General features: G+C 44.3%; 1 protein-coding gene across 1 annotated transcript in view; it reads left to right on the forward strand.

Annotated features, from left to right (window-relative positions):
• The first annotated feature begins 12,517 nt into the window (after positions 1-12,517).
• Positions 12,518-22,940, forward strand: part of LOC106594740 (F-box only protein 10) — a 34,184-nt gene continuing 23,761 nt past the window's right edge. Inside the window, 8 exon segments of the mRNA XM_045716349.1 lie at positions 12,518-12,751; positions 14,334-14,602; positions 14,692-14,875; positions 14,877-14,960; positions 16,316-16,450; positions 19,198-19,971; positions 19,973-20,011; positions 22,839-22,940. Of these exon segments, the coding sequence (XP_045572305.1) occupies positions 14,358-14,602; positions 14,692-14,875; positions 14,877-14,960; positions 16,316-16,450; positions 19,198-19,971; positions 19,973-20,011; positions 22,839-22,940 (1,563 nt within the window). The 5' untranslated portion in view covers positions 12,518-12,751; positions 14,334-14,357.

Here is a 22,940-nt window from a genome sequence, read left to right on the forward strand (position 1 = left end):
TATACAGGGGAGGGTTATGGAAATGTTATTTCACAACAATCCTGCCCCTCTCTCGCTCTCTATCTCTATCTCTCTCTCTCTCTCGCTCTCTATCTCTCTCTCTCTCTCTCTCGCTCTCTATCTCTCTCTCTCTCTCTCTCTCTCTCTCTCTCTCTCTCTCTCTCTCTACACTATTTAGTTCAGCCCGTTCATGGTGTGTCGACAACAGACTGTTTTTTATTGATTCTCGACAAGCTCTTGGCTCTCAGTTATATTAGCCTACTGTTGCATAGCAGTCCTACGACCGTAAGGTTGCACCTGCACTTCAGACACAAGCTGTAATGTGAGGAGTAAGTTAGTAGTCAAGTAAACCCCTTGGACAGGACGCTAGTCCATACTAGTACTAATATAATATAATATATAATAATAATATTATTATAATATAATAATATATGTAACTAATATACTGACAGCCCCATGTAGTGTTCCATTCTGGTTCATCGAGACAGTGGTATACTGACAGCATCATGTAGTGTTCCATTCTGGTTCATCAAGACAGTGGTACACTGACAGCCCCATGTAGTGTTCCATTCTGGTTCATCAAGACAGTGGTACACTGACAGCCCCATGTAGTGTTCCATTCTGGTTCATCAAGACAGTGGTACACTGACAGCCCCATGTAGTGTTCCATTCTAGTTCATCAAGACAGTGGTATACTGACAGCATCATGTAGTGTTCCATTCTGGTTCATCAAGACAGTGGTATACTGACAGCCCCATGTAGTGTTCCATTCTGGTTCATCAAGACAGTGGTATACTGACAGCATCATGTAGTGTTCCATTCTGGTTCATCAAGACAGTGGTATACTGACAGCATCATGTAGTGTTCCATTCTGGTTCATCAAGACAGTGGTATACTGACAGCATCATGTAGTGTTCCATTCTAGTTCATCAAGACAGTGGTATACTGACAGCCCCATGTAGTGTTCCATTCTGGTTCATCAAGACAGTGGTATACTGACAGCCCCATGTAGTGTTCCATTCTGGTTCATCAAGACAGTGGTATACTGACAGCATCATGTAGTGTTCCATTCTGGTTCATTAAGACAGTGGTATACTGACAGCATCATGTAGTGTTCCATTCTGGTTCATCAAGACAGTGGTATACTGACAGCATCATGTAGTGTTCCATTCTGGTTCATCAAGACAGTGGTATACTGACAGCATCATGTAGTGTTCCATTCTGGTTCATCAAGACAGTGGTATACTGACAGCATCATGTAGTGTTCCATTCTAGTTCATCAAGACAGTGGTATACTGACAGCCCCATGTAGTGTTCCATTCTGGTTCATTAAGACAGTGGTATACTGACAGCATCATGTAGTGTTCCATTCTGGTTCATCAAGACAGTGGTATACTGACAGCATCATGTAGTGTTCCATTCTGGTTCATCAAGACAGTGGTATACTGACAGCATCATGTAGTGTTCCATTCTGGTTCATCAAGACAGTGGTATACTGACAGCATCATGTAGTGTTCCATTCTGGTTCATCAAGACAGTGGTATACTGACAGCATCATGTAGTGTTCCATTCTGGTTCATCAAGACAGTGGTATACTGACAGCATCATGTAGTGTTCCATTCTGGTTCATCAAGACAGTGGTATACTGACAGCATCATGTAGTGTTCCATTCTGGTTCATCAAGACAGTGGTATACTGACAGCATCATGTAGTGTTCCATTCTGGTTCATCAAGACAGTGGTATACTGACAACCCCATGTAGTGTTCCATTCTGGTTCATCAAGACAGTGGTATACTGACAGCATCATGTAGTGTTCCATTCTGGTTCATCAAGACAGTGGTATACTGACAGCATCATGTAGTGTTCCATTCTGGTTCATCGAGACAGTGGTATACTGACAGCATCATGTAGTGTTCCATTCTAGTTCATCGAGACAGTGGTATACTGACAGCATCATGTAGTGTTCCATTCTAGTTCATCAAGACAGTGGTATACTGACAGCCCCATGTAGTGTTCCATTCTGGTTCATTAAGACAGTGGTATACTGACAGCATCATGTAGTGTTCCATTCTGGTTCATCAAGACAGTGGTATACTGACAGCATCATGTAGTGTTCCATTCTGGTTCATCAAGACAGTGGTATACTGACAGCATCATGTAGTGTTCCATTCTGGTTCATCAAGACAGTGGTATACTGACAGCATCATGTAGTGTTCCATTCTGGTTCATCAAGACAGTGGTATACTGACAGCATCATGTAGTGTTCCATTCTGGTTCATCAAGACAGTGGTATACTGACAGCATCATGTAGTGTTCCATTCTGGTTCATCAAGACAGTGGTATACTGACAACCCCATGTAGTGTTCCATTCTGGTTCATCAAGACAGTGGTATACTGACAGCATCATGTAGTGTTCCATTCTGGTTCATCAAGACAGTGGTATACTGACAGCATCATGTAGTGTTCCATTCTGGTTCATCGAGACAGTGGTATACTGACAGCATCATGTAGTGTTCCATTCTAGTTCATCGAGACAGTGGTATACTGACAGCATCATGTAGTGTTCCATTCTAGTTCATCAAGACAGTGGTATACTGACAGCATCATGTAGTGTTCCATTCTAGTTCATCAAGACAGTGGTATACTGACAGCCCCATGTAGTGTTCCATTCTGGTTCATCAAGACAGTGGTATACTGACAGACCCATGTAGTGTTCCATGCTAGACAGGTGCTCCTTTGATGCTACTGGAGCTCAAGCTGTCACACACACACACACACACACACACACACACACACACACACACACACACACACACACACACACACACACACACACACACACTGATCTACGTTCAGTTTTGCATTCTAATGAAGGATAGGGTATAACTGATCCAACCATTGGGATAACTGTGTTGTGATCCTAGACCTGGTATTAGGAGGCTGTAATGAAGGATATATGTGTTGTATAACTGATCCTAGACCTGGTATTAGGAGCCTGTAATGAAGGATATATGTGTTGTATAACTGATCCTAGACCTGGTATTAGGAGCCTGTAATGAAGGATATATGTGTTGTATAACTGATCCTAGACCTGGTATTAGGGGCCTGTAATGAAGGATATATGTGTGCTTGGTATTAGGGGCCGGAAAGAAGGAATAGTTGTATAACTGATCCTAGACCTGGTATTAGGGGCCTGTAATGAAGGATATGTGGGGTTGTATAACTGATCCTAGACCTGGTATTAGGGGGCAACAAACTTCTACACTTCACACCCTAAATCCTCTCATCTCCTGTTGACCGCATCCTGATTGGTCCACACATCAAGGGGCGGTTGGGCTGTGTTACCATAGAGACGAGGGGGAGGTGTCAGAACAACCAAATGTGATTCTAATCAGAGATGCTGTGAAATGATTATCAAAGAGTGTTTAATTAATGCAACATCGCCTGAATGAACAACATGAAAGGAGAATCCCAATAAACAAGCATTGCATGCACACACACACACACACACACACACACACACACACACACACACACACACACACACACACACACACACATCTGAAGGGAGAGGATATGGGGTCCTTCATGTACAACACCAAAACATTCAAGCAAAGGGACACCTTATTGAACAGAGTTTAAACACTGAGGACAGGAAACCTTGACAGAGTTTAAACACTGAGGACAGGACACTTTATTACTACAACGTTACAGACAACACTATCAATATAATATGAATATATATCATTTAGTTTCCCCATACAGACAACACTATCAATATAATATGAATATATATCATTTAGTTTCCCCATACAGACAACACTATCAATATAATATGAATATATATCATTTAGTTTCCCCATACAGACAACACTATCACTATAATATTTAGCATAACTTACAGTCCCGGTAATCAAACCCACTATCCTGGCGTTGCGAGCTCTATGCTCTACCAGCTGAGCTACAGAGGACCACAGTCAGAAATGTTTTCACTCCACGTTGAAGACAACAGAAACAGAATCTTATTGTATCTCTGTGGTGAAGATGTCTGTGATTTGGCCAGTCACCACTCACATACTAGGTGGTGTGCATGTCTGTGTGTGTGTGTGTGTGTGTTCTGTGTGTGTTGCGTGTGTGTTGTGTGTGTGTGTTTGCCTGCGCTTGAATGGATGTTAGAGGCAGGTGTCTATGTTAATGGTGGTGAGAGGCAGGTGTCTATGTTAATGTGTTCTCATATCTCCTTCATCCACTCTGGCCATTCAACTGTCTCGTGAATAAATAAAAGACACAGAAAGAAACAGAAAGAGAGAGGGATTGAGAGAGCGAGAGAGGAAGTTAGGAGAGAAAGAGAGAGAGAGAGAGAGAGAGAGAGGAGGTTAGGAGAGAGAGAGAGAGGAAGTTAGGAGAGAGAGAAGGTTAGGAGAGAGGGAGAGAGAGGCAGAGAGAGAGGGGAGGTTAGGAGAGAGAGCGAGAGAAGGTTAGGAGAGAAAGAGAGAGAAAGGAGAGAAAGAGAGAGAAGGTTAGGAGAGAAAGAGAGAGAAGGTTAGGAGAGAGAGAGAGAGAAGGTTAGGAGAGAAAGAGAGAGAAGGTTAGGAGAGAGAGAGAGAAGGTTAGGAGAGAAAGAGAGAGAAGGTTAGGAGAGAGAGAGAGAGAAGGTTAGGAGAGAGAGAGAGAGAAGGTTAGGAGAGAAAGAGAGAGAAGGTTAGGAGAGAAAGAGAGAGAAGGTTAGGAGAGAAAGAGAGAGAAGGTTAGGAGAGAAAGAGAGAGAAGGTTAGGAGAGAAAGAGAGAGAAGGTTAGGAGAGAAAGAGAGAGAAGGTTAGGAGAGAAAGAGGAATTGAAGAGAAAAAGAGACATAGAGAGGAGACAAAAATAAGGAGAAGAGAGAATTCTAACCAGGGTAGAAAAGAGATATTAATACCCCACCTGTGTGTGTGTGTGTGTGTGTGTGTGTGTGTGTGTGTGTGTGTGTGTGTGTGTGTGTGTGTGTGAAGCCAGGCTCCCCCCCAAAAAAAATATATAAATAATGTATCTTATAAGTCTGCGTTTCTGAATTTTCCTTCAATTGGCAAGAAGCTGAATGTATCTCAGCGAAGAAAGAATCAAAGTGAGCGAAACAGCGCCCCTCTGTCTCTCTATGTGTAGACCATGTATCTGATTCTGTGTGGTCCAAAAGAGTATGCCATTGTTGCCGACCTGTAGCGTTGAAGCCAGCGAGTATTTAGCCTCCGTTGATATTTTTTTAACTTAATTTTTTTACTTAATTCTCCGTAATGGCTAATGATTATAACTTCGATTCCGATCCAACCATTAATTCATACATTGTTTTGCCCCTGGCCTGAGAGGATAGAAGTTCAATATGTAGCTAGATCTAGTAGGCTAATATTAACTAGCTAATGTTGCCCATGAATGGAAGTTAGGCTAGCGAGCAAGCATTTTCGCCATGTAGTTTAGGACAACAAACAAGAAAAGTTTGTACTTTATGACCTTCACTTCAGCAGATGAATTCATGAACTTCTTAGACAAAAAAGATCATGATCATTGGAAAGTGAATTACGGACTCCTCTTTGAATCTGTGTATTTCTCCAAAAACTCAGTTGTCCTGAGTCTGCACATCACTGCCAGGATCTCCGATCAAGGGAGACACTCAAGTTTTTTTTAATCCTGTATCTCTGTGAAAATAATCATGGCCTCTAAACCTTTCCAGCTGCATAGTGGACCCTATTCCAACTAAACTAGTGAAAGAGCTGCTTCCTGTGCTTGGCCCTCCTATGTTGAACATAATAAACGGCTCTCTATCCACCGGATGTTTACCAAACTCACTAAAAGTGGCAGTAATAAAGCCTCTCTTGAAAAAGCCAAAATTTGACCCAGAGAAAAAAATAAACAAGTTTGGTTTATATCGAATCTCCCATTCCTCTCAACATTTTAGCAAAAAGCTGTTGCGCAGCAACTCACTGCCTTCCCGAAGACAAATAATGTATACAAAACGCTCCAGTCTGGTTTTAGACCCCATCATAGTACTGAGACTGCACTTGTGAAGGTGGTAAATTACCTTTTAATGGCGTCAGACCAAGGCTCTGCATCTGTCCTTGTGCTCCTAGTGCTGCTTTTGATACCATCGATCACCACATTCTTTTGGAGAGATTGGAAACCTTAATTGGTCTACACGGACAAGTTCTGACCTGGTTTAGATCTTATCTATCGGAAAGATATCAGTTTGTCTCTGTGGATGGTTTGTCCTCGGCATTACTCTGGACCCTGATCTCTCTTTTGACGAACATATCAAGAATATGTCAAGGGTGGCTTTTTCCATCTTTGTAACATTGCAAAAATCTTAAACGTTCTGTCCAAAATGACGCAGAACAATTAATCCATGCTTTTGTCACTTCTAGACTAGACTACTGCAATGCTCTACTCTCCGGCTACCCGGATAAAACACTAAATAAACTTCAGTTAATGCTGAACACGGCTGCTAGAATCTTGACTAGAACCAACAAAATTTGATCATATTACTCCATTGCTAGCCTCTCTACACTGGCTTCCTGTTAAGGCTAGAGTTGATTTCAAGGTTTTACTTCTAACCTACAAAGCATTACATGGGCTTGTTCCTACCTATCTCTCCGATTTGGTCCTGCCGTACATACCTACACGTACGCTACGGTCACAAGACGCAGGCCTCCTTTCTGTCCCTAGAAATTCTAAACAAACAGCTGGAGGTAGGGATTTCTCCTATAGAGCTCCATTTTTATGGAATGGTCTGCCTATTCATGTGAGAGACACAGTCTCGACCTTTAAGTCTTTATTGAAGACTCATCTCTTCAGTAGGTCCTATGATTGAGTGTAGTCTCTGCCCAGGGATGTGAAGGTGAACAGAAAGACACTGGAGCGACGAAACGCCCTTGCTGTCTCTGCCTGGCCGGTTCCCCTCTCTCCACTGTGATTCTCTTTCATGCCGTCCTGTGCGTTAAGTCGTGCCAGGCTTTTTTTTCACAAAAACTCGACTTGAATGGGTTGAGTCGCTGATGTGCTCTTCCTGTCTGGTCTTGCGCCCCCCTCGGGCTTGTGCGGTGGAGGAGACCTGCTGTCTCGTCCTCTGAATGCTCGGCTATGAAAAGCTTTGTCATTATGGGGTAATATTGTGTAGATTTGATGAAGGAAAAAAAAAAATATTGAATCCATTTTAGAATAAGGCTGTAATGTAAAAAAAATAAAAGTGTAAAAAGTGTGAATACTTTCCGAATGCACTGTTTATCACTGTGTCAAGGGATATGAACTAACAGGTTATAGAAAAAACTACGCAATTATCACAATAGATAGGTTGTTATATGGCTTTTTTCTGGCTTGGCTTCCCCATGATTTTACCCACACCACGGATGCAGATTGGTGTTTAGCTGTAGGCTAGTTGTCTAGTGATATTGGTGTCTAGTGATATTGGTGTCTAGTGATATTGGTGTCTAGTGATATTGGTGTCTAGTGATATTGGTGTCTAGCTGTAGGCTAGTTGTCTAGTGATATTGGTGTCTAGTGATATTGGTGTCTAGCTGTAGGCTAGTTGTCTAGTGATATTGGTGTCTAGTGATAATGGTGTCTAGTGATAATGGTGTCTAGTGATATTGGTGTCTAGTGATATTGGTGTTTAGCTGTAGGCTAGTTGTCTAGTGATATTGGTGTCTAGTGATATTGGTGTCTAGTGATATTGGTGTCTAGTGATATTGGTGTTTAGCTGTAGACTAGGTGTCTAGTGATATTGGTGTTTAGTGATAATGGTGTCTAGTGATATTGGTGTCTAGTGATATTGGTGTCTAGTGATATTGGTGTTTAGCTGTAGACTAGTTGTCTAGTGATATTGGTGTTTAGTGATATTGGTGTCTAGCTGTAGGCTAGTTGTCTAGTGATATTGGTGTCTAGTGATATTGGTGTCTAGTGATATTGGTGGAGGGTGTCTAGTGATATTGGTGTCTAGTGATATTGGTGTCTAGTGATATTGGTGTCTAGTGATATTGGTGTCTAGCTGTAGGCTAGTTGTCTAGTGATATTGGTGTCTAGTGATAATGGTGTCTAGTGATATTGGTGTCTAGCTGTAGGCTAGTTGTCTAGTGATATTGGTGTCTAGTGATATTGGTGTCTAGTGATATTGGTGTCTAGCTGTAGGCTAGTTGTCTAGTGATATTGGTTGTCTAGTGATATTGGTGTCTAGTGATATTGGTGTCTAGTGATATTGGTGTCTAGTGATATTGGTGTCTAGTGATATTGGTGTCTAGTGATATTGGTGTCTAGCTGTAGGCTAGTTGTCTAGTGATATTGGTGTCTAGTGATATTGGTGTCTAGTGATATTGGTGTCTAGCTGTAGGCTAGTTGTCTAGTGATATTGGTGTCTAGTGATAATGGTGTCTAGTGATATTGGTGTCTAGTGATATTGGTGTCTATCTGTAGACTAGTTGTCTAGTGATATTGGTGTCTAGTGATATTGGTGTCTAGTGATATTGGTGTCTAGCTGTAGACTAGTTGTCTAGTGATATTGGTTTCTAGTGATATTGTTGTCTAGTGATATTGGTGTCTAGTGATATTGGTGTTTAGTGATATTGGTGTCTAGTGATATTGGTGTCTAGTGATATTGGTGTCTAGTGATATTGGTGTCTAGCTGTAGGCTAGTGTGTCTAGTGATATTGGTGTCTAGCTGTAGGCTAGTTGTCTAGTGATATTGGTGTCTAGTGATAATGGTGTCTAGTGATATTGGTGTCTAGTGATATTGGTGTCTATCTGTAGACTAGTTGTCTAGTGATATTGGTGTCTAGTGATATTGGTGTCTAGTGATATTGGTGTCTAGCTGTAGACTAGTTGTCTAGTGATATTGGTGTCTAGTGATATTGTTGTCTAGTGATATTGGTGTCTAGTGATATTGGTGTCTAGTGATATTGGTGTCTAGTGATATTGGTGTCTAGTGATATTGGTGTCTAGTGATATTGGTGTCTAGCTGTAGGCTAGTTGTCTAGTGATATTGGTGTCTAGTGATATTGGTGTCTAGCTGTAGACTAGTTGTCTAGTGATATTGGTGTCTAGTGATATTGGTGTCTAGCTGTAGGCTAGTTGTCTAGTGATATTGGTGTCTAGTGATATTGGTTTTTAGCTGTAGACTAGTTGTCTAGTGATATTGGTGTTTAGCTGTAGACTAGCTGTCTAGTGATATTGGTCTCTAGTGATATTGGTGTCTAGTGATATTGGTGTCTAGTGATATTGCTGTCTAGTGATATTGGTGTCTAGCTGTAGGCTAGTTGTCTAGTGATATTGCTGTCTAGTGATATTGCTGTCTAGTGATAATGGTGTTTAGCTGTAGGCTAGCTGTCTAGTGATAATGGTGTTTAGCTGTAGGCTAGCTGTCTAGTGATAATGGTGTTTAGCTGTAGGCTAGCTGTCTAGTGATATTGGTGTCTAGTGATATTGGTGTCTAGTGATAATGGTGTCTAGTGATAATGGTGTCTAGCTGTAGGCTAGTTGTCTAGTGATATTGGTGTCTAGCTGTAGGCTAGTTGTCTAGTGATATTGGTGTCTAGCTGTAGGCTAGTTGTCTAGTGATATTGGTGTCTGGCTGTAGGCTAGTTGTCTAGTGATATTGGTGTCTAGCTGTAGGCTAGTTGTCTAGTGATATTGGTGTCTAGCTGTAGGCTAGTTGTCTAGTGATAATGGTGTCTAGCTGTAGGCTAGCTGTCTAGTGATAATGGTGTTTAGCTGTAGGCTAGCTGTCTAGTGATAATGGTGTTTAGCTGTAGGCTAGCTGTCTAGTGATATTGGTGTCTAGTGATATTGGTGTCTAGCTGTAGGCTAGTTGTCTAGTGATATTGGTGTTTAGCTGTAGGCTAGTTGTCTAGTGATATTGGTGTCTAGCTGTAGGCTAGCTGTCTAGTGATATTGCTGTCTAGTGATAATGGTGTTTAGCTGTAGGCTAGCTGTCTAGTGATATTGGTGTTTAGCTGTAGGCTAGCTGTCTAGTGATAATGGTATTTAGCTGTAGGCTAGCTGTCTAGTGATAATGGTGTTTAGCTGTAGGCTAGCTGTCTAGTGATAATGGTGTTTAGCTGTAGGCTAGCTGTCTAGTGATAATGGTGTTTAGCTGTAGGCTAGCTGTCTAGTGATAATGGTGTTTAGCTGTAGGCTAGCTGTCTGCGGGTTATGAGTCAACATGCCCATTACTACACTGCGTGCACAATTATTAGGCAAGTGAGTATTCTGATCTTATCATTGTTTCTATTCACATTTTCCAACTCCAAACCATATAAACTTGAATGCTTATTGGATTTAATCATTTTCAGGTGATATGTATTTGTGTAATGAGGGAGGGTGTTGGCGAAAGTGAATATCACCTTATATCAAGGTGTGCATAATTATTAGGCAGCCTCATTACCTCAGGTAAAATGGGCCAAAAAAGAAATTGTTTAAATGCCTTTCAGATGGATACGACACTCTTTAAATAGCTCAACTATTGAGGTGTGACCACCGGACATTCAAACGTTTTGTTGCGAATAGTCAACTGGGGCGCAAAAAAAAACGCATGGGGAAGAAAAGGCGCAAATGAACTGCAAAAGACTTGAGAAGAATTAAACGTCAAACTACCAGGAACCCATTATCCTCCACTGCCACCGTATTCCAGAACTGCAACCTACCTGGAGTGTTCAGAAGTACAAGGTGTCAAGTGCTCAGAGACATGGCCAAGGTCAAGAAGACTGAAACCAGACCACCACTGAATAAGATTCACAAGTTGAAGCGTCAAGATTGGGCAAAGAAATACCTTGAAGACAGATTTTTCTAAGGTTTTATGGAGAGATGAAATGAAAGTGACTCTTGATGGACCAAATGGATGGGCCCGTGGCTGGATCAGTAATGGACACAGGGCACCACTTTGAGTCAGGTGCCAGCAAGGTGAAGGAGGGGTACTGGTATGGGCTGCTATCATTGAGGATGAGGTAGTTGGACCTTTTCGGGTTGAAGATGGACTGAAACTCAACTCCCAAACCTACTGCCAGTTTCTGGAAGATTCTTTCGTCAAACAGTGGTACAGGAAGAAGTCCTCAGCATTCTAGAAGGCCATGATCTTTATGCAGGACGATGCTCCATCACATGCCTCCAAGTACTCCACTGCTTGGCTAGCCAGCAAGGGCCTCAAAGACGCCAGAATAACGACCTGGCCCCCTTCCTCACCTGACTTAAATCCTATTGAGAACTTGTGGGCCCTTCTCAAACGTGAGATTTACAGTGATGGAAGACAATACACCTTTTTTGAACAGCATTTGGGAGGCTGTGGTTGCTGCTTCAGCGAAAATTGATCGTGAACAGATCAAGAAACTGCCAGACTCCATGGATGGAAGGCTCATGGCAGTTATTGAAAATAAGGGTGGCTATATTGGTCACTGAATATTTTTGAAAGGCCAAAAATGTTATATAATTGTCATTTTGTGTTACTTATCTGTTACACTTACTCTAAAAATGGAGAATAAACAAGTGAGTTGAGAGAAATTATTTTTGTAATTTAGTTGCCTAATAATTCTGCACACATATATTTCCCTGAGAAAGACAAAACTCACTTTTCCTTTGTTAAACATTCTGGTTTGAGGTTCAATAACATTTTGGATTGACTGAGAGCATGGTGTTTGTTCAACAATAAAATGTAATCCAGAGGAATACAATTTGCCTAATAATTGTGCACGCAGTGTAGTGTGTGTTTATCACTTGAGCAAAAATGGATTTCGTCTCTTCTCCTCTCTCCCCTTCCCTCTCAGTTCTCTCCGTCTTCAGCCTCCTCTCTCCCCTTCCCTCTCAGTTCTCTCCGTCTTCAGCCTCCTCTCTCTCTCCTCATCCCTCCCCTTCCCTCTCATTTCTCTCTCTATCTTCAGCCTCCTCTCTCTCTCCCCTTCCCTCTCAGTTCTCTCCGTCTTCAGCCTCCTCTCTCTCTCTCCTCATCCCTCCCCTTCCCTCTCATTTCTCTCTCTATCTTCAGCCTCCTCTCTCTTCTCCTCTCTCCCCTTCCCTCTCAGTTCTCTCCATCTTCAGCCTCCTCTCTCTCTCTCCTCTTCTCTCCCCTTCCCTCTCAGTTCTCTCCATCTTCAGCCTCCTCTCTCTCTCTCTCCTCATCCCTCCCCTTCCCTCTCAGTTCTCTCCGTCTTCAGCCTCCTCTCTCTTCTCCTCTCTCCCCTTCCCTCTCAGTTCTCTCCATCTTCAGCCTCCTCTCTCTCTCCTCTTCTCTCCCCTTCCCTCTCAGTTCTCTCCGTCTTCAGCCTCCTCTCTCTCTCTCTCCTCATCCCTCCCCTTCCCTCTCAGTCTCTCTCTATCTTCAGCCTCCTCTCTCTCTCTCCTCATCCCTCCCCTTCCCCTTCCCTCTCAGTTCTCTCCATCTTCAGCCTCCTCTCTCTCCCTCTCTCTCCCCTTCCCTCTCAGTTCTCTCGGTCTTCAGCCTCCTCTCTCTCTCTCCTCATCCCTCCCCTTCCCTCCGATCTTCAGCCTCCTCTCTCTCTCCTCTTCTCTCGCCCACCCTTGCTCGCTCCCGCCCAGTGTAAGGGCGTCCCTGGTTGGTTTCCATGGCTTGCCTTGCCGTAAAGTGAGGGAAAATGTCTGATTCCTGTCAGTGTTTATATTCTTGATTCCTGAACCAGGCGTTGTTCCCGATATATCGCTAGAAGCATGACTATTACAGCTATATACCTAGTTAAAAACCACGCTGGGATGTCCGGGGCTTAATCCAAGGGACTTTATTAACACGGGTAAGATGTCAAATATAGCCTAGTCTACAATATAGTGAATCCGACGTAATAACGTTAGTGAATATTCGGGTTTACTAGCTAACTTATATCGCTAGGTACGTCCACTAAACGCAGATGTGTAGCTAAATTGTTACTATTATTTTTTCGACAAAATATAGCCAGCCAAGAATTCATGTTTTTATAACGTTACCGATGTCGAAACAAAGTTGCGCCAACGACGATCCAATGTTATTGCCAGTTGCCAACCACGTCGCTGTGTTGTTAGTTGGTACAAATTCCCTTGATGATGATGATGATGATGATGACTCAGTGACAGTCATATGTAACTTCATCCTCACACTAGCCTTTAGTTAGACGTTAGCGGGCCTGTTCCACAATGTAATCTGTCCCGATGGTCGGTCATTGCCCCCAGGAGAAGGAGTAGACAGCCTATGTCTGTAGGAGTTTAAAAAGTCCAACGCAAGACAGTCATCGTTCATGATATAGGCAGTGGAAGTCACCATCACAACGAAGTGTAGGTCTATAGGCCTAGACTAAACTAACCCAGTCAGTCTGTCTGTCTATAGGCCTAGACTAAACTAACCCTGTCTGTCTGTCTGTCTGTAGGCCTAGTGTAAACTAACCGTGTCTGTCTGTCTGTCTGTCTGTCTGTCTGTCTGTCTGTCTATAGGCCTAGTCTACAGTAACCTAGTCTGTCTGTCTATAAGCCTAGTCTGACAGACAGACAGACAGACAGACAGACTAGGTTAGTTTAGACTAGACCTGCAGACAGACAGACAGACAGACAGACAGACAGACAGACAGACAGACTAGGTTAGTTTAGACTAGGCCTACAGACAGACAGACAGACAGACAGACAGACAGACAGGTTAGTTTAGACTAGGCCTATAGACAGACAGACAGACAGACAGACAGGGTTAGTTTACACTAGGCCTACAGACAGACAGGCAGGCAGGCAGACAGACAGACAGACAGACAGACAGACAGACAGACAGACAGACAGACAGACAGACAGACAGACAGACAGACTAGGTTAGTTTAGACTAGGCCTACAGACAGACAGACAGACAGACAGACAGACAGACAGGGTTAGTTTAGACTAGGCCTATAGACAGACAGACAGACAGGGTTAGTTTACACTAGGCCTACAGACAGGCAGACAGACAGACAGACAGACAGACTAGGTTAGTTTAGACTAGGCCTACAGACAGACAGGGTTAGTTTAGACTAGGCCTATAGACAGACAGACAGACAGACTGTCTGTCTGTCTGTCTGTTCTGTCTGTCTGTCTGTCTGTCTGTCTGTCTGTCTGCCTGCCTGCCTGCCTGCCTGCCTGTCTGTCTGTCTGTCTGTCTGTCTGTCTGTCTGTCTGTCTGTCTGTCTGTCTGTCTGTCTGTCTGTCTGTCTGTCTGTAGGCCTAGTGTAAACTAACCCTGTCTGTCTGTCTGTCTGTCTGTCTGTCTGTCTGTCTGTCTGTCTGTCTGTCTGTCTGTCTGCCTGCCTGCCTGTCTGTCTGTCTGTCTGTCTGTCTGTCGGCCTAGTGTAAACTAACCCAGTCTGTCTGTGTGTCTCCTGTCCCCAGGTGCCCACCCTCCCTTTCAGAGCCATGTCACTGGGCAGCAGCAGGGGAAGCAGCAGCAGCAGCAGCAGCAGCAGCGGTGGTGGTAGAGGTGTTAACCTCCCAGTGGAGGTATGGCGTGTGGTCCTGGCCTACCTCCCCCTCCCAGAGCTGGGCCGCTGCAGCCTGGTGTGCAGGGCCTGGAGAGAGCTGATCCTCTCCCTGGATAACACCCGCTGGAGAGAGCTCTGCCTGGGCCTGCCCGAGTGTCCTCGACACCCCAACTGGCCCAGGTACTGTAATAGAGATGGATGTTCTCTGAACTACAAGGTCTTCCTCTTCACGTTCTCTAAACCCCGTGTGTCTGTCTGTCTGTCCCCAGCCAGCCCCACCTGGAGCCCTCATCCTGGAGAGAAGCCCTGAGGCAGCATGCCATCGCCAGTCGTACCTGGTCCCGTCACGCCCACCCTGAGCTCCAGCCCTCCTCCTGCCTTCACCTGTTCCGCCGGAGGAAGGAGAGGAGGGTGTGGCAGGTGGGGTCGGGCCTGGAGCTGGAGACGTTGAGGGGGGGCGTTGGTTGTAGCTGGGTCGTACGACCGGGTGGTGCTGCACCCCGGGGTGTATGAGGAGCAGGCAGAGTTGGTGCTGAAGGTGACTTACTGATTGGCTGCTGTTGTCTTGATGACATAATGTCTAATTAAAGGTGACTTACTGATTGGCTGCTGTTGTCTTGATGACATAATGTCTAATTAAAGGTGACTTACTGATTGGCTGCTGTTGTCTTGATGACATAATGTCTAATTAAAGGTGACTTACTGATTGGCTGCTGTTGTCTTGATGACATAATGTCTAATTAAAGGTGACTTACTGATTGGCTGCTGTTGTCTTGATGACATAATGTCTAATTAAAGGTGACTTACTGATTGGCTGCTGTTGTCTTGATGACATAATGTCTAATTAAAGGTGACTTACTGATTGGCTGCTGTTGTCTTGATGACATAATGTCTAATTAAAGGTGACTTACTGATTGGCTGCTGTTGTCTTGATGACATAATGTCTAATTAAAGGTGACTTACTGATTGGCTGCTGTTGTCTTGATGACATAATGTCTCGTTAAAGGGCCTGTCTGGGATTCATCCATCCATTTCTGGACTTTTAAATTCATTATTTATTCTTTATTTTTAATTTAATTTAACCTTTATTTAACTAGGCAAGTCAGTTAAGAATAAATTCTTATTTACAATGATGGCCTACCCTGGCCAATTGTGCGCCGCCCTATGGGACTCCCGATCACGGCCGGTTGTGATACAGCCTGGAATCGAACCAGATGAGATGCAGTGCCTTATTATTGTTTGAACTGCAGATTGTTCCTTTAAGTTAATCTGGAGCTGGAAACTATCTGTTAGTATCTGTTAGTGTCTGTTTGTATCTGTTAGTATCTGTTAGTATCTGTTAATATGTTAGTATCTGTTAGTATCTGTTAGTATCTGTTAGTATCTGTTAGTATCTGTTAGTGTCTGTTAGTATCTGTTAGTATCTGTTAGTATCTGTTAGTATCTGTTAGTATCTGTTAGTGTCTGTTAGTATCTGTTAGTATCTGTTAGTGTCTGTTAGTATCTGTTAGTGTCTGTTAGTATCTGTTAGTATCTGTTAGTATCTGTTAGTGTCTGTTAGAGTCTGTTAGTGTCTGTTAGTATCTGTTAGTATCTGTTAGTGTCTGTTAGTATCTGTTAGTATCTGTTAGTATCTGTTAGTGTCTGTTAGTGTCTGTTAGTATCTGTTAATATCTGTTAGTATCTGTTAGTATCTGTTAATATCTGTTAGTATCTGTTAGTGTCTGTTAGTGTCTGTTAGTGTCTGTTAGTATCTGTTAGTATCTGTTAATGTCTGTTAGTATCTGTTAGTATCTGGTAATATCTGGTAAAATGTTAGTATCTGTTAGTATTAAGTATGGTAATAAGATCTGCAATTTGATAAATGAAAATATTGACCTTTGACCCTGCCAGGTGCCTGTGGAGGTGGTGGGGTTAGGGAGGCTGGGGGACGTGGCTCTCCTGGTCAGTCTGGAGCAGCAGTGTCCCACAGCCAGGCTCTCCAACCTGGTCTTCATGCCTGCATGGTTCTCCACCGTTGTATACAAGGTACATCAAATCAGATCACATTTATAAAAACCTTTTTTACAACAGTACATGCGACAGTGGTTTACAGACTGACTGGCTGACTGGCTGGGGTGTTGGACTGGCTGGCTGTGGTGGCTGACTGGCTGGGGTGTCTGACTGGCTGGGGTGTCTGGCTGGCTGGCTGGCTGACTGGCTTGCTGACCGGCTGGGGTGTCTGGCTGGCTGACTGCTGTGGTGGCTGGCTGGCTGGCTGGGGTGTCTGGCTGGCTGGCTGACTGGGGTGTCTGGCTGGCTGACTGCTGTGGGGCTGGCTGGCTGGCTGGGGTGGCTGGCTGGCTGGAGTGGGGTGTCTGGCTGACTGGCTCAGGTGGCTGGCTGGCTGGCTGACTGGGGTGTCTGGCCTGCTGACTAACTGGCTGGCTGGCTGGTTGGCTGACTGGGGTGTCTGGCCTGCTGACTAACTGGCTGGCTGGTTGGCTGACTGGGGTGTCTGGCTGGAGTGGGGTGTTTGACTGGCTCAGGTGGCTGGCTGGCTGGTTGGCTAACTGGGGTGTCTGGCTGGCTGACTGACTGGCTGGCTGACCGGCTGTCTCTCTGTCTGGGCTGTCAGTCAGTCAGTTGTGTGGCTTTAAGCCTTTAACTGGTTGCTCTGCACCTTTTAGAGGCTGTAAGCAGTGGCCTTCTGTTCATGCTCTGTTAGAGCTCGACCTCTACCTTCCGTTCATGCTCTGTTAGAGCTCAACCTCTACCTTCTGTTAATACTGTTAGAGCTCGACCTCTACGTTCTGTTCATACTGTTAGAGCTCGACCTCTACCTTCTGTTCATGCTCTGTTAGAGCTCGACCTCTACCTTCTGTTCATACTGTTAGAGCTCGACCTCTACCTTCTGTTCATGCTCTGTTAGAGCTCGACCTCTACCTTCTGTTCATGCTCTGTTAGAGCTCGACCTCTACCTTCTGTTAATACTGTTAGAGCTCGACCTCTACCTTCTGTTCATGCTCTGTTAGAGCTCGACCTCTACCTTCTGTTCATACTGTTAGAGCTCGACCTCTACCTTCTGTTCATACTGTTAGAGCTCGACCTCTACCTTCTGTTCATGCTCTGTTAGAGCTCGACCTCTACCTTCTGTTCATGCTCTGTTAGAGCTCGACCTCTACCTTCTGTTCATACTGTTAGAGCTCGACCTCTACCTTCTGTTCATACTGTTAGAGCTCGACCTCTACCTTCTGTTCATACTGTTAGAGCTCGACCTCTACCTTCTGTTCATACTGTTAGAGCTCGACCTCTACCTTCTGTTCATACTGTTAGAGCTCGACCTCTACCTTCTGTTCATACTGTTAGAGCTCAACCTCTACCTTCTGTTCATGCTCTGTTAGAGCTCGACCTCTACCTTCTGTTCATACTGTTAGAGCTCGACCTCTACCTTCTGTTCATACTGTTAGAGCTCGACCTCTACCTTCTGTTCATACTCTGTTAGAGCTCGACCTCTACCTTCTGTTCATGCTCTGTTAGAGCTCGACCTCTACCTTCTGTTCATACTGTTAGAGCTCGACCTCTACCTTCTGTTCATGCTCTGTTAGAGCTCGACCTCTACCTTCTGTTCATACTGTTAGAGCTCGACCTCTACCTTCTGTTCATACTGTTAGAGCTCGACCTCTACCTTCTGTTCATACTGTTAGAGCTCGACCTCTACCTTCTGTTCATACTCTGTTAGAGCTCGACCTCTACCTTCTGTTCATACTGTTAGAGCTCGACCTCTACCTTCTGTTCATACTCTGTTAGAGGTCGACCTCTACCTTCTGTTCATGCTCTGTTAGAGCTCGACCTCTACCTTCTGTTCATACTGTTAGAGCTCGACCTCTACCTTCTGTTCATACTGTTAGAGGTCGACCTCTACCTTCTGTTAATACTGTTAGAGCTCGACCTCTACCTTCTGTTCATGCTCTGTTAGAGCTCGACCTCTACCTTCTGTTCATACTGTTAGAGCTCGACCTCTACCTTCTGTTCATACTGTTAGAGCTCGACCTCTACCTTCTGTTCATACTCTGTTAGAGCTCAACCTCTACCTTCTGTTCATACTGTTAGAGCTCGACCTCTACCTTCTGTTCATACTGTTAGAGCTCGACCTCTACCTTCTGTTCATACTGTTAGAGCTCGACCTCTACCTTCTGTTCATACTCTGTTAGAGCTCGACCTCTACCTTCTGTTCATACTGTTAGAGCTCGACCTCTACCTTCTGTTCATGCTCTGTTAGAGCTCGACCTCTACCTTCTGTTCATACTGTTAGAGCTCGACCTCTACCTTCTGTTCATACTCTGTTAGAGCTCGACCTCTACCTTCTGTTCATACTCTGTTAGAGGTCGACCTCTACCTTCTGTTCATGCTCTGTTAGAGCTCGACCTCTACCTTCTGTTCATACTCTGTTAGAGCTCGACCTCTACCTTCTGTTCATACTGTTAGAGCTCGACCTCTACCTTCTGTTCATACTCTGTTAGAGCTCGACCTCTACCTTCTGTTCATACTGTTAGAGCTCGACCTCTACCTTCTGTTCATGCTCTGTTAGAGCTCGACCTCTACCTTCTGTTCATACTGTTAGAGCTCGACCTCTACCTTCTGTTCATACTGTTAGAGCTCGACCTCTACCTTCTGTTCATGCTCTGTTAGAGCTCGACCTCTACCTTCTGTTCATGCTCTGTTAGAGCTTGCTGCAGTTTCACCTTTTCTCTGTATCATTCTCTCTCCTACCCTCTACCCCCTCCCTCCACCAGACATCATCAGGTCATGTCCAGTTGGACAACTGTAATTTCGAGGGAGCTCAGCTGCAGATCCGAGGACCAGGAACCTGCCACGCCCGCTTCTGCTCATTCTCACAGGGAAGCTCCACCCACTTCCTGGGCGTGGCCCTCAGCCTGTTGGATAGCTGTGATTTCTCAGGAAGTGATTCGGCGTCCGTGACGGTTGAGGGCGCTCCAGTGACGGAGCGGAACTGGGCCTGTAAACACCTGGCCGCTCTGGCCCGAACCACCACATCCTGGACCTCGCCTGGGAGTGGTAGCCCAGCTGGAGACAACTTGGGCGGGCATTCAGGAGCCACACGGCCCCCTGGGGCTACCATCACCCTGGAGGACTGGAGCAAAGGAGAAACGGAGAGCAGGAGGAGAGGAGGAGGAGGAGGAGAGAAAGGAGGTTGTCAGGATACGGTGATTGAGGACGGCTGGAGCGACAGCGCTCCTAGTGAGGAGGAAGAGGAGGAGGAAAAAGGAGAGGAAGGTTCAGGACAAGGCAACAACAGTCTAAACTACAGACTGGCCCACAGTCACCACGGCCTCTCTCATCTCCTCAGACCCAACCAGGACGACTCCCCCTCGTTGACCCCTGAAATCCGAACCCTGAGCGAGGAGCTCCAACGCGACCCCGGAGCCCAGGCGCTGGTCGAGGCAGTGCAGGGGTGCGTGCTGAGGCGCTGCCTGTTTCGGGACGGCAAGGGCGGTGTGCACGTGTGTAACCACGGAAACGCCAGGTTGGAAGGAAACGTGTTCCGAGGGGCTGACCTATGCCGTGCGCTGCATCCAGAACGCCACGGTAACCAGATAGGGCTGCCGATCTGATATGATAGGTTGATTGATTGGTGGGTTGGTTGATTGATTGGGTTGGTATGTTGATTGATTGGTTGGTTGGTGGATTGATGGGTTGGTTGGTTGGTATGTTGATTGATGGGTTGGTTGGTTGATTGATTGATGGGTTGGTTGGTTGATTGATTGATTGATGGGTTGGTTGGTTGGGTTGATTGATTGATGGGTTGGTTGGTTGGTTGATTGATGGGTTGGTTGATTGATGGGTTGGTATGTTGATTGATTGATGGGTTTGTTGGTTGGTTGATTGATTGATGGGTTGGTTGGTTGATTGATTGATGGGTTGGTTGGTTGGTTGGTTGATTGATTGATGGGTTGGTTGATTGATGGGTTGGTATGTTGATTGATTGATTGATTGATGGGTTTGTTGGTTGGTTGGTTGATTGATTGGGTTGGTTTGTTGAAGGATTGGTTTGTTGATGTATATATCCTCCCTTAACTGGATGTGTTTTAGATAGTAATCTACACTACCAGTCAAAAGTTTTAGAACACCTACTCATTTTAAGGGTTTTTCTTCGTTTTGACTATTTTCTACATTGTAGAATAATAGTGAAGACATCAAAACTATGAAATAGCACATATGGAATCATGTAGTAACCAAAATAGTGTTAAACAAATCAAAATATGTTTTATATTTGAGATTCTTCAAATAGCCACCCTTTGCCTTGATGATAGCTTTGCACACGCTTGGCATTCTCTCAACCAGCTTCATGAGGTAGTCACCTTGAATGCATTTCAATTAACAGGTGTGCCTTGTTAATTTGTGGAATTGATTTCCTTCTTTATTCGTTTGAGCCAATCAGTTGTGTTGTGACAAGGTAGGAGGGGTATACAGAAGATAGCCCTATATGGTAAAAGACCAAGTCCATATTATGGCAAGAACAGCTCAAATAAGCAAAGAGAAACGACAGTCCATCATTACCGTAAATTTTGGACTATAAGCCGCAACTTTTTTACCAGGCTTTGAACCTCACGGCTTAAACAATGACGTGGCTAATATATGGATTTTTCCCGCTTTCAATTTTTTTTTCTCCAAAAACACATTCTGTGACGTGCTCAGTTTTTTGGCGGCATGAAGCTTTCATTAGACCAATGAAATTGCCGAACGGGTTAAGGTCAAACAACTTTTTTGTTTACTGTTTAGATTAAATCGAGCGCTCTCAAACTTCCCATCATTCTGATTACGGTAGTCATTTTGTCACCCTCATCATGGCAAAGACACGGAGAAATGCATATGATGCAGCTTTCAAGTTGAGGGCGATTGATCTGGCTGTTGGAAAAGGAAATAGAGCTGCTGCACGGGAGCTTGGTCTTAATGAGTCGATGATAAGACGTTGGAAACAGCAGCGTGAGGAATTGACTCAGTGCAAAAAGACAACTAAAGCTTACTGCAAATGTTTTATTTTTGTTACAAGCCGTGTTTCGTTAAAGCCTATTTATTTTTGTTACAAGCCGTGTTTCGTTAAAGCCTGTGTAAAGTTAATTTGTTTCAATGTACCGGTAGGCACCTGCGGCTTATAGACATGTGCGGCATATTTATGTTCAAAATAACACTTTTTTTTTTTTATTACGTGGGTGCGGCTTATATTCAGGTGCGCTTAATAGTCCGGAAATTACGGTACTTTAAGACATGAAGGTCAGTCAATCTGGAAAATGTCAAGAACTTTGAAAGTTTCTGCAACTGCAGTCGCAAAAACCATCAAGCGCTATGATAAAACTGGCTCTCATGAGGACCGCCAGAGGAAAGGAAGACCCAGAGTTACCTCTGCTGCAGAGGATAAGTTCATTAGAGTTAACTGCACCTCAGATTGCAGCCCAAATAAATGCTTCACAGAGTTTAAGTAACAGACACATCTCAACATCAACTGTTCAGAGGAGACTGTAAATCAGGCCTTCATGGTTGAATTGCTGCAAAGAAACCACTTCTAAAAGACACCAATAAGAAAAAGAGACTTGCTTGGGCCAAGAAACATGAGCAATGGACATTAGACCGGTGGAAATTTGTCCTTTGGTCTGATGAGTCCAAATTGGAGATTTTTGGTTCCAACCGCCGTGTCTTTGTGAGATGCGGTGTGGGTGAACGGATGATCTCCGCATGTGTGGTTCCCACCGTGAAGCATGGAGGAGGAGGTGTGATGGTGTGGGGATACTTTGCTGGTGACATGCTGTGATTGATTTAGAATTCAAGCCACACTTAACCAGCATGGCTACCACAGCATTCTGCAGCGATACGCCATCCCATCTGGTTTGGGCTTAGTGGGACTATAATTCGTTTTTTAACAGGACAATGACCCAACACACCTCCAGGCTGTGTAATGGCTATTTTATTGCTGCACAATCACCCGACCTCAAACAAATTGAGATGGTTTGGGATGAGTCGGACCGCAGAGTGAAGGAAAAGCAGCCAACAAGTACTCAGCATATGTGGGAACTACTTCAAGACGGCTGTAAAAGCATTCCAGGTGAAGCTGGTTGAGAGAACGCTAAGAGTGTGCAAAGGGTGACTATTTGTAGAATCTCAAATATAAAATATATTTTGATTTATTTAACACTTTTGTTTTGGTTACTACATAATTTCATATGTGTTATTTCATAGTTTTGATGTCTTCAACTATTATTATACAATGTAGAAAATAGTAAAAATAAATAAAGAACCCTTGAATGAGTCGGTGTTGTAAAACATTTGACCGGTAGTGTAGATCAAACATGATTGTGTGTATCTCATTGGTGTGTGTATTTTGCATGTGTGTGTGTGTGTGTGTGTGTGTGTGTTCCAGATTGTGATGCTCAGTAATGAGGTGTGTGAGTGTCGTGCGTCGGGCGTGTTCCTGCGTCTGTCGTCTCACGGTCTGATCGCTGACAACAACATCCACTCCAAC

Source organism: Salmo salar, chromosome ssa04, assembly GCF_905237065.1.
Source record: "Salmo salar chromosome ssa04, Ssal_v3.1, whole genome shotgun sequence".
NCBI classification, from domain to species: Eukaryota; Metazoa; Chordata; class Actinopteri; order Salmoniformes; family Salmonidae; genus Salmo; species Salmo salar.